The 12,970-nt window shown below is 33.0% G+C and overlaps 1 protein-coding gene across 1 annotated transcript; it reads left to right on the top strand.

Moving 5' to 3' along the window:
* The first annotated feature begins 6,845 nt into the window (after positions 1-6,845).
* LOC134235383 (uncharacterized) lies at positions 6,846-11,002 on the top strand. Its single transcript, XM_062717516.1, has 2 exons — positions 6,846-7,789; positions 10,083-11,002. The coding sequence occupies exons 1-2, from the start codon at positions 7,005-7,007 to the stop codon at positions 10,822-10,824; spliced, it is 1,527 nt and encodes a 508-aa protein (XP_062573500.1). The 5' UTR covers positions 6,846-7,004; the 3' UTR covers positions 10,825-11,002.
* Positions 11,003-12,970: the final 1,968 nt, after the last annotated feature.

Below are 12,970 nucleotides of genomic sequence, written 5' to 3'. Positions count from 1 at the left end.
ACATGAAACAACTATTTCTTATATCATTGGATACCTGTGACATATTTAAAGGACAACATGGGGTTTTAATGTTATATGTTTGAAGAGTGTAAGTCATTTTATTAATTTAATTGATTAAACATGTTTATGAAAGTAGTGTTTTTCATGATTTCTTCTAAATCAGATGTCTATTTTCATTGATATTTTGGATTTAGAGAAACTTTTAACACTTTTATTAAACCCATATTTAAGATTTGATTGCAGTGTTAATACTGCAATGCCATGCCCAAACAAAGTTGAATACAACCAGGCTAACGATGATACTAAATGGAGCTACGTAACAGGAAGTTGCAACTGTATTTAAAATAAATCAATGGGCTTTGCAACCTTAAAACTAACGTCTGAAGACCACTATCTGACCATCCGCAGGTAACCACAACCAGGCAGGACCGTCAGACACCCCCCCTCCCTTCATCACCTCATGCGATTCAGAACATGCTGTAAAAACTGCTGCTACAACTGCTGGATGAAAAAATCAGCATAAAAATGCATAAATTGTTCGCATAAGACTAAAATGAGATGATATTACCCCACGATATCCGTACATTGGAAACCCACTAGCATTGAGACTTTGCACAGTACATATTGTTATGCCCCTTGAATTTGGGGGCAATGAAAATGACCTCAACTTGACTTTTCAATTTGCAACATCGATTTTTATCACAACACACTCTAAAATCGCTTAAATAATAGAAGGTTTAAACTGAAAACTTAGAATTTCATATTATTCTGATTATGCGTTTCTTTTTTTGTTCAGTTTATTATTGGAAATAAAAACAGCTTCACTTAGAACATGAAAGGGAGAATACTAGTATTTATTATTTTATATCAAATTTTAATTACCTACAAGTAGTAATAATAAATATTGTACTAATCATTTTAAACATAACTGTTTTGTTTAAAAGGTTAAAAATATATTTAATGTATGTACATAATAGATATTTGTATCCCTTAAATATATTATTACATTGATACAACTGGGATTTTTAGATATTTTACCCCTTTCACGATCGAATGAAATGCCGTTTAGCGATTCATTAAGCTGGGTAGTAATTTTGGTAAAAGCCTGCTAAAATTTGAATAGCTAAAATATTCTGTTTTCTTCCTTTTGTTCTCTTACAAAGAGGTGGAACTTTGTTTCTACTAAAAAAATACATCAGAATTACTGACAAATGTAATAAATAATGGTACCAATCAGTTTTATCTGGAGGTTTTTTCTAATTATTATGTATCAGTAATATATATGCATACTTTTTTTATTTCATATATTCGTTTTAATTGTGTTGGAATTTGTGTTGGAAAATCTGCAGATTTATTTAAGACCGTTTGAAGAAAAATCTTAAAAATTGATACAGGTGTGGTTTCTTATTTCATTCTTTTGGTTGACTGTACATGTATGTTCCATTTCTTGTCTTGAAGAATTAGCTATGCATTATATGTATCTTAATTATTTATGTATCTTAATAATCTATGTATTTACGAAAATTGTTATTTTCAAAGTATATTATTCATTTGATCAAGAAGTACCGCAATTTCATACAATGTAATTAAAATTTTATATCCTTTGAAGTGTTTCTTCTGAGGAAAAAATAATTGTATTGTTTGAGAATCTGTTTAAAAAGGAACCCGTAGAATTTTTTGTCTCATGTATGATGCGCTGGTTTATGTAATGGATGAGAAAAATAAAGGACGTACAATTTTAGGATTACGAGCTTTTTTGAGTTAGAGAGTGAATAAAATCCTACATACATTGTGATATGGGAGATAACCCTTGTCACAACGTTGATACGTCCTTACTGTCACACCAGCTCAAGATTGAACCTGAAAAAGGAAAGGTCCAAGACAATGTACTCGCCTGTACATCAGTACATGGATAACACTTACATTTTATTTACGTCTTTCCTCCTCGGGTAGACTACAGCTGATGGAAGCAGATAGTCTACAGCTGCCAGTATCATGGTGGAAGCAGATAGTATCTACACTTATTATCAAATCAGAATTATTTAAAAAAATAAATGAATAACTTTTACAAAGTGTAAAGAATTGAAATCCAAAGTTAAAGAAAATGGTAACTCAGTAAAATATAGAATAGTTCTAAATATTGATGAAAAAAAATGAATTACATGTGTATACTTACCCATGAAATGATTTTTGTGTCTTTGATCTGTTTAATATATATGGAGTGCATATTAACTCTACAACTTACTGAACTGTTACACAACATACGCTTCATGTACACATCATAGAAATGTGACGTTATCTTTTCCCCGCAAGCCCTTTATAGCGCTGTACATGTCTATCGTCAAATTTAGCGTAAAAAATTATGATGTAATATTTTGAAAAGATAATAACTTTTCTTATTTTATGAGATTTTAGTATTTACAAAATGGAATTGGCATTAAATTAACGATTAAATTACTTTTGAAAGTGCTCGAAAAATGCATGATTGCGGGGAAAGGGGATATACATGATTTTGTGTTAAAAACAGAAAGTGGTATATGCGTTAAAATGCGTGATTGCGGGAAGGGGTATAATGTTCATTCTAATTTTATTGTTCTGGTAATTTAGAGCTACCTTGTCTTTTAATGATAATTTGATAGTGTCCACCTTCAAGCTGTCTTACCATTGCATGTCATTAATTTGAATATGAGTTTAAAGTCCAATGAGCTATTCTTTCCAGGTTATATTAGGTAGGCAACATTCAACAAACATGGCTGACAGTGAACAAAAATATTCACTGGGCTCACCTCAAGTTTATATTGAAATGTGTGAAACTCATGAATTACCTATTGATGTTATATGTGAGGACTGTGATGAATTTATTTGTGGTAAGTGTGCCAAAACAGATCATAGAGATCACGAATGAAACACTATACCCACGGCAGCCAGCCAAATGAGAAGAGGTTTACTTAAATTTCTGAGGAAGATTCGGGAAGAAAAATTGCCAGGGATTGATGTGAAACTAGTGAAGATGTCACAGCAGATCAATGAAAATAAAGAAATCGATGCTGATATTAAAAAGCTTCAGAGGCACTATGATGGGATAATGGCCAGGTTGACAAATATGAAAGAGCATAATGAAAAACAAATTAGAGACAGTTTAACGAAAAGCAATGAAAAGTTAGAAGTTAAAAAATCTGAGTTAAACAAAAAGAAGAAGGAAATTGCAGAAATAGTTCAGTTGATGGAGGAAAATAACAGCAGAATGTCAGATTACGGCTTCCTTGACAACCACAGAGAACTGATACAGCTGCTTTCTGGCCTGGATGGTGATATGAAGAACTGTAAACATTCAGTGAGATACAGTAAAGAAGTCATTGATGAGGTACTGGAGAAATTAATTGGAAAGTCATTTAATTTGATATCAGTTTAACTGAAACAAGTTTATTTAAATATGGAGAGAAAGCAGTAGTTTTGTTGAGGGCATTATGTGAAGATCAGTGTTACATAAAACAATTAACGTCAGATTACATTGAACAAGTAAATAACAAAGGAGAGAAAAAAAACATAAATATTATACCCTCTACTAATGACATGCGTGTGACTGATACTGATCATGTTTACGAGGGGCTTTCAATAAATAATGTCATCAGTGCTCGGAAAGAAACAAAAATCGCTTTTCTATGATTTTGTCTTAATGATTTTACTAAAATATTCTCTTTTAATTAAAATACATGTCCATAACATTTTTATTCAATTTCTAATTGTTTTTAGAATACAGTTTTGTGTATGACCCTTCGTATACTGGAAAATGGCAGATCCTATAATTTGCTGTACTTGTTTTTTCTTTTTGAAAGGTGTTTTCCTAAGTTTAGGAAATGAAACAAGTCAAAGATTGAAAGATCTGGCGAATATTGTTCATGTGACAAAACAATAACTTTTTGTTCACTCAAAAACTCTTTTACTATTCATGGCCTGTGGGTTTGGACGCTGTCAGGAAGAAATTTAATATAGTGAATTCCTCATTCTGTTTCCTTCCTCTCAGAAACCTTTCAATTTTGGGCATATATTTTGCTTACTAGACTTTCCGAGAAATTGAACTGCTTCCCTAAAAATATATATTATATATCCAGTTTAGTAAGGAAAAAAAATTCCATCATGTCAAAGAAGATTTTCTTGAAGAAATCATATGCAGATGCAGTCAAAGGTATGCTTTTATTCGAATATCTCATTTTGTATAAATAAATTTTGTATAAATTGTATAAATTAATTTTGTATAAATAAAAAATAAAAAACAGAATATTTTTTTTTTTCAAATCTGTATTGCATGTAATTCCATAGTTAATACATGTCTTACACGTACATCAGATTAAAGTAGAAAAAAAATTCCCGGTAACCCTTAAGTTTTATTATTTAATATGCAGTATTAATAAATGATTAGTACCAGCTCTAAAATATAAATGTATTTTTTATTTTATTTATTATTTATTTATTTTACAATTTTTAGGGAGTGGCGAAAACTCAGATGACTTCGAAAATGAAGTCCTGGAGGATTATCACCCAGGAGAGAGCATTATTAAGCCTCAATGGACTGGTTTTACCTACTCAGAAATTTTGGATTCTGAGGCCAGTTCCTCATAGAAACTTCCAACCATAAACAGATTGGAAAAAAAACCAACACTGAAGAGGATGATTCTTGCGACAAAGGTTATTGATGAGGATATTGATGAAATAATTGAAATCTTATCATCACCAGAAAAGTCACCTTTCAAAATCTGCGAACTATCTGATTCATCATCTACATCACCCTCATCCCTGAAAAAAGCTAGACGACGGCTGCTTAGAGACGAAGACTCTCCATTACAGGAACCCATAGCTATTTCCTCTGAGCCTGAAAGTGAGTCTGACTCCCTGCCCAGTATTGACTCCCCACTCTTTGAAGTTCCACCTTCTTCACCTATGCCATTATCATCTCGTTCAGCGTCACCATAAGCCTTTCTTCCTCACTTGAGACAAAACGACCCCTTAAGGTGGTATGGGATACCAAACGAAATTTCTGCTATATATTCATGTACCCAAATTAGGAGGATTTGAAATGCCATCACGCATCAGTATGTTAAATCGTAATTTTGATAATTTTTTTTATTATTTTAATGAGAAATACAAAACTGATTTTTTATCATATAATTCTTATATCAAAAGCTTAATATTATAGGAAGAAGTTTTCTTATATCAAGTGTATATAAAAACAAAAATGACAAGAAATATGTCTTCGTATTTTTTTTTTTAAAAAAAAAATAAGCGTAAAAAACTGGGAAAACTTCATTTCTTGAAAACAGACGGATAAAATTCCATGAAAATCTACAATTAAAATGTATATTAATATGTCGGCAAATTGAAATAAAGAAATTGAAAATATATATATATATATGGAAAATTTCAGATGCATTTAAATATATTTGGATTAAAAGATCCGATCGGAAGAATTATCTTTCTTTATTTTCCAGGGGTTGAAAAAATCTGGGTGTTATTTAAGAAATGATTCAACATTTTAATTATCACCGATATAAAAAATCGCACTTTCTTTCGTTGGTAGTCTTTAACTTAGAACTGTTTTGAAGACAATGCCCGGACAATCGCTTTCAAAACGTGTCTCATTCAGATCGAGCCATTGCATTCATTTAAAAGTATTCGGCCTATATCCAACAGCTAGCTGATTTGTGACCAAACAGTTACTTCTTGAATTCAATAACAAAGACGACCAGTCCTGGTTAACGTGATAATTGACTGGTAATTATTAAGCACAATGTGAAATCCTCATACTTATCCATGCCTGGGGTAGTGGACAGTTAAACAATTGAAAGACATATTTTCATTAATAGTGTTCAAAAGCTGCAATGTTCAAACTATATGATTTACAGAGTTTGCTTTTTAAATGTCCATGGTACAATTAAAAGTAAAGTTATATACTTTTTTGTCTATCTTATCTAAAATGCCGACTTATGTGAACTTGCATTGAATTAGCTACAGTTTGTTCTTTTGAACGGTGTATCTACAATTTTTGACCCGATAATACGCGCTCATGCAAATCAAAACAATATTTCAAACGGAAGTACGTCATAACATGGAGATATCCCATTCTACCTTAATGCCAGTTTATAAGAGATCATCAAAGGGTGTGGACACAAAAGAAGCTGTCCAAACTTTACTTAGTATTCGAGATGAAAATAACATTGCCAAAAACATTCCATCACATATCAATGAAAATATTTCATTTGTATACAGTATCAAATTTATTGGACATTGGAAAAATGTTTTATGTGATGGAATGGGGTCATGGAAACAAACCGGAAAGCAAACAAATACTGTCAATACTCATGACATTGGTTACGACATTTCAAGTGAAATGAAAGATGATTTGAAAGATTGTCTAGCGTTAAAATCAATTAGACATAAATTTGTGAACAATACACAACCTGATCTACACAGAATTGTCATACATCTTGAAAAAACTGATGGAACTGTACTTGATCGGGTATTTGTTCAATACTATTTCGGTAAGGAACCCAATTACTTTCAGCCTAATCCACATAAGAACAGTAAAAAAAATGAAAGCTACAGGCGAACAAATGAAACAACAAAGTTGAAAATTAAATGTCTGATAAATGATGATAAAATGAAACCTAAGGCAGTTTTCCACAAAATAGTTGAAGATCAAGGTGGTGTTGAAAATGCATTGGGAGGTGCATATTTACCAAGAGACAGGCAGCAAATAAGAAATTTTGTGAGAAATTCTGAAGAAAAAAAAATCATGATTCTATCACAAAATCACAAGAAAAGGTTAAAAACATCTTTGTCCGTGAAGTACGTTGTGTGCCTGAATTTACAGTGTTCATGGCTACTGATCGTCAAATAAGAGAAGTACAGAAATATTGTACAAATCTGAAGAATTTTTCTGTCTTAGGAGTAGATACAACATTTAACATTGGGGCTTTTCTGTAACATTTACAACGTATCGAAATACCATGCTATTAACCAAAAAAGGCACTGAACCTGTGATGATTAGGCCAATTTTAATACACCAGAGAAAAAACTTTGATAGTTATTTCAAACTTTCTTCTTCAATTTTGCAAATATGTCCTGAAATGAAATCCCTTAAAGTGTTTGGGACTGATGGAGATAAGAATTTATCAGATGCATTTGAAGTTTGCTTTACATCAGCAAAACACTTATTATGCGATATTCACATGCAAGACAACATTGAAAGAAAATTAAAAGAACTTGGAATTCAGAAAAAAGAAGCTAAATCATACATTGAGGATATATTTGGAAAAATATCTCATGAGACTAAGATCAAGGGTTTAGTTGATTCCATGAGTCCAGAGGAATTCGACGAAAAGTTGTCTAGTTTACAAAATGAGTGGAAGTCTCGTCATTCCAGCGGATTATCATTTCTGGACTATTTCTTGGAACATAAAGCTGAACTTATCAAAAATTGTATGAATGCAGATTTGCGAAGTTTAGCTGGACTTGGCTACCCTCCTCAACCATACAACCAAAATGCAAATGAGTGCATGAATGCTATCATTAAAGGAGATCTAAGAAAGAATGAGGAGGGAAAATTAAAAATGAGTGAGAAAGACTTCGTTATTTCTCTGGAAAAAATCGTTAAAAGACAGGAAACAGAAGTTAAATTAGCTTTAATAGGAAAGGGTGAATACAGACTGAAAACTGAATATCAACATTTGGAAGTTACTGAAGATATTTACTGGCGAAAGTCTGTGACTCAAAGAGAGGCTGTATTTGAAAAGTAAGTGCTAGAATGTTAAATTTCATTAACAAAATAAAGTTCAACATATTAGACCTCTTTCCTTTTCAAAGTTACACTATTTTATAATACTAAAGAGCAATATATGATAAGTGTCACCGATGGTCCTTTAAAATTAATATCTTAATTTTAACTTTAGTTTGTACAGCTATACATGTGACCTTTATTAGTCATTTTCAGTTTTAGAAATAAGACATCATAATGTTAACATTTTCCCACTATTTTAGCATATTTTGTATAAAACTGCTTATTTGCAAGCAGTTTTTCTTCCAGAAAAATATAGCACGCAGCTTAGAACAAACTTTTAATTTTTACAAAAGATGAATCTATCCAATACTTACGTGTATTAGTGAAAGAAAAATTTGTATGTTCCACAATGCGCTCTATGTTTTCCACATAAAAAAAATCAAGAAAAAGGCATATTTTGGTTTTTTTGTTATATAGCAAAAATAGCATTACCGGTACTTATCATGACATTTACAGCCATTTAGTGCATATAAATGTGAAAAATATTTTGAAAATATTTCCAAAATAACAACATTGTCTTCGTTTGTAAGGCTCATTATATAAATTGCATTCTAGAAGAACTTGGATTTAATTCTTCAAGTGGTAATCCTACTTATACTCATACTTCTTTTTCTAAGGAAGAAATTCTTCAAAATCACCTGTCAGTTTTGAATACTTTTGATATTCCACAGAGCCAAAATGAATTTGAACTACCTTATATATATTGGATTCCGAAACTTCATAAGAATCCTTACAAACAAAGATACATTGCACGTTCCAGTAAGTGTTCAACCAAGCCTCTTTTGTTACTTCTCACTAAAATATTGACTGTAATGAAAGAAAAACTTCAAGAGTACTGTACAACTATATATTCAAGAAGTGGAGTGAATCAGATGTGGATACTTAAAAATTCTAAATAACTTTTGGACAATTTGAAATCACAGGACTTTACAAAAATCAACAGCTTAAAAACTTATGACTTTTCAACTTTATACACAACAATTCCCCACGACAAATTAAAATCCAGGCTTTTTGATATCATTGACAGCTGCTTCTTCAACAAAAATGGAACTCGTAAATTTACTTACCTTGTCATTGGTCATTTGAAAAATTATTTTGTTAAAGCAGATTCTGATTGCACACATAAGTACTCTGAAGTTGAGAACAAGAAGATGCTTGAGTTTCTGATTGACAATATCTAAGTGGTTTTTGGAGACCAGGTATTCCAACAATCTATTGGAATTCCCATGGGAACAAATTCCGCTCCGTTATTAGCAGACTTATTTTTATATTCATATGAAGCAGAATTATGCAAAATCTTATGCGTGAAAAGAAGAAAACACTTGCTGTTGCCTTCAACTCGATATATAGATACGTTGACGACGTACTGTCGATTAATAATGATAATTTCCATTCCTACGTCGACACGATATATCCTGGTGAGCTTGAGATAAAAGATACCACAAGAGTCCGACACTTCTGCTTCATGCTTGGATATTTTACTTGAAAAAGACACTAATGGTAATTTAACAACCAAGCTATATGATAAACGTAATGACTTTAACTTTTTTATCGTCAGCTTCCCTTACTTATGCAGCAATATACCTTCATCACCTGCATACGGAGTATATATATCTCAGTTGATTCGATACTCAAGAGCATGCTCTACGTATGAACAATTTCTTAAACGAGGTATATTATTGACAAGCAAGTTGATGAAACAAGAATATCAACAGTCTCGTTTAAAGTCATCATGTCTTAAATTCTATAATCGATACAATGACCTTGTCAGCAAATACAATTTATCATTGAATGAAATGCCGACTGACGTTTTTCATACCAATTGTTAGTCCATTATTTATACACTGAATTGACGACTGGTTTTTTTCGTTATTTCCTGATTATGACAAAGAGCATACGGCGGGTGTGGTGTGACCGGTCGGCAGGGGATGCTCACTCCTCTATGGCACCTGATCCCACCTCTGATGTTTCGGAGGTCCGTGTTTGCTCTGCTCTTATTTTGTATATTTGTTTAATGGACGTTGAGATTGAATACTGTTCGTTATCTCCACATCCATCTTGTACAAAATAAATATCAATTAAGCATATCTGAATATAATTTTATAATCTTGATTTTTAGAGGGCCAAAATTGGATCATTTCATATAGGGTCCTTTTTTAAATTTATGTTATGTTTTAATGGTATATTGGGGTAAATATCAACTACTTTGTAGATGTAATAAATAATAGGATAAATTTCTCATTAACAGAATGCTCCGAGAACCTCTTAAATCAAAAGGAGATGAAACAGTGGTAGAAAATAGGCCTGTTGACGATGCTGCCCAGTCTTTATTCACCTCATATCCGTCTGCCGAATCCACAGATATAACCAACATTCCATTTCCAATACTTGAAAGCATCTTCCAAGATTCTAAAATAATTTTTCAGTCTTCAAATGGAATCGTTCAAATGCCTGGGTGTGATGACAAATCTGCATTTTTTGTCCTGAACAAAAACCAAACAAGTGATCCATTTAAAGTGCACAGGTCTAAATGCACAACCTTATTCACGTGTGAAATGAAATGCCATCGCTACAACTGTTACAAGCTTTGTGAGCATACAACTGCAACAGCATTTTATTGTAATTTATTAACGGATTACATACAACAGTATAAGAAGAAACACAACAGTGAAAGAAATCTAACAGCAATCTCCTTAACAGGCATGCCACGGAATAGAGGCAAGAAACCAAAGGGTACATCCATTAGAAAAGGTAGAAATAATAAGACCTTTACAGAAGTCATGGACTATGCTGTTTCGAAGAAAAGTAGTTTAGAACAACCATTTCACCTCACATTTCTCGCGGGTTTAGTGAATAAATGCTATGGATGTGGACAGCAATTTTCAGATAAGTTGCGAGCTCCACCAAATGACCTCGTCCTAAAGCGGTATGATCACAGAAAGTATCTTAGTCGTAATTCAAAGACACAGAGAGTATCGGCCTCATTATAAAATACCTATTACCATCTGAATTCTGATTGCTGTCGAAGACACTGTCCGATGTTTGAAATATGCCGTGATGTCAATATTCACTCAGAAATATCATCCCAATTATTTACTGCACACAAAAACAATTTTGAAAAATTAAAAATAATTAGTTAATAGATTCAGTAGTAAGTGAGCTGATTTTTATATTAAAGAACTCTGACCATTAACTGTTTTAGCTCACCTAAGCCGAAGGCTCAAGTGAGCTTTTCTGATCACATTTTGTCCGTCGTCCGTCCGTCTGTCCGTCCTTCCGTCTGTAAACATTTCTCAATTTCGACTTCCTCTCAAGAACCAATGGGCCAATTTTAACCAAACTTGGTACAAAGCATCCTTAGGTAAAGGGGAGTTGCAAATTGTTAAAATAAAAGACTAAGTCTCCTTTATCAAGAAGAGACAAAAATGGGGCCGGTCACTAAAAAATCTTCTCAAGAACCACTGGGCCAGGAAAGCTGAAACTTATGTGAAAGCATCCTTCAGTAATGTAGATTGTAAATTATTAAAATAATGACCCCCGGGGGTAGGGCGGGGCTGCAATAGGGAATCCAAGTTTTACATAGAAATATATAGTACAAATCTTTAAAAATCTTCTCCTCAAGAACCACTGGGCCAGGAAAGCTGAAACTTATGTGCAAGCATCCTTGGGTATGGTAGATATAAATATCTAAAATCATGACCCCCGGGGGTACGGCGGGGCCACAATAGGGAATCCAAGTTTTACATAGAAATATATAGTACAAATCTTTAAAAATCTTATTCTCAATAACCACTAGGCCAGGAAAGCTGAAACTTATCTTGAAGCATCCTTGGGTAGTGTAGATATTAAATTATTAAAATCCTGGCCCCCAGGTGTAGGGCGGGGCTGCAATAGGGAATCCAAGTTTAACATAGAAATAAATAGAACAAATCTTTAAAAATATTCTTCTCTAGAACCAATGGACCAGGAAAGCTGAAACTTATCTGGAAGCATCCTTGGGTAGTGTATATATTAAACTGTTAAAATCATGACCCCTAGGGGTAGGGTGGGAGAACAATAGGGAACCCAAGTTTAACATAGAAATATATAGAACAAATCCTAAAAAATCTTCTTCTCAAGAACCACTGGGTCAGGAAAGCTGAAACTTATGTAGAAGCATCCTTTGGTAGTGCAAATATCAAATTGTTTAAATCATGACCCCGGGGGGTAGGGCGCGGCCACAATAGGGAATCCAAGTTTTACATAGAAATATATAGTACAAATCTTTAAAAATCTTCTTCTCAAGAACCACTGGACCGGGAAAGCTGAAACTTATCTGGAAATATCCTCTGGTAGTGTAGATATTAAATTGTTAAAATCATGATCCCCGGGGGTAGGGTGGGGCCACAATAGGGAATCCATGTTTTAGATAGAAAAATATACTACAAATCTTTAAAAATCTTCTTCTCAAGAACCACTGGACCGGAAAAGCTGAAAATTATCTGGAAATATCCTCTGGTAGTGTAGATATTAAATTGTTAATATCATGACCACCGGGGGTAGGGCATGGCTACAATAGGGAATCCATGTTTTACATAGAAATATATAGAACAAATCTTTAAAAATCTTCTTCTCAAGAACTACTGGGCCAGGAAAGCTGAAACTTATGTGCAAGCATCCTTGGGTAGTTTAGATTCTAAAGTTTTAAAATAAAAAAGGGAAGGGGGTTGTTGGGCATGATAGGTATAGCAATAGGGGGAATCTGGTAAAAATCTGCATCACCCAAGTTACTCAGGTGAGCGATGTGGCCCATGGGCCTCTTGTTATTTTTCTTTTCTCTAAAAAGAAAAAGAAAAAGACATGATAAAGAAATGACCTATATATATGAGAAACAAATTGGGGGCATGAAACCCGTGCTTTGATTGAAATTTTGTTATGCTGTTTTATAACAGATGCTAAGTGCAATTGAAACTGTTTGATTCACACTGCTATCTGCAGTAACCAATGAGGTTTTGACAGATTTTTTAGTATAGGCATCAAATATCTGAAGGGCAAAAAGTTAAAATTGCTAAGGGCTAGATCACCTAAACTTCTGTGAAAGCTAAAAAAGATATTTTAGTGTACAGAAGCGAATCTGTCTCCTCTTTTGTTGTTGAT

Source organism: Saccostrea cucullata, unplaced genomic scaffold, assembly GCF_032062105.1.
Source record: "Saccostrea cucullata isolate Sc308-1 unplaced genomic scaffold, CSIRO_AGI_Scuc_v1 ctg2368, whole genome shotgun sequence".
In the NCBI taxonomy this organism is placed as follows: domain Eukaryota; kingdom Metazoa; phylum Mollusca; class Bivalvia; order Ostreida; family Ostreidae; genus Saccostrea; species Saccostrea cuccullata.
The sequence above is the reverse complement of the archived record's forward strand: the minus strand, read 5'-3'. Positions and strand labels throughout refer to the sequence as shown.

Bases quoted from the DNA above. Each gene is read 5' to 3' on its own strand.
- LOC134235383 (XM_062717516.1), top strand. From the start codon at position 7,005: ATGCTATTAACCAAAAAAGGCACTGAACCTGTGATGATTAGGCCAATT. The intron at 7,790-10,082 runs GTAAGTGCTAGA...TCTCATTAACAG, and splicing joins AGAGAGGCTGTATTTGAAAA to AATGCTCCGAGAACCTCTTA.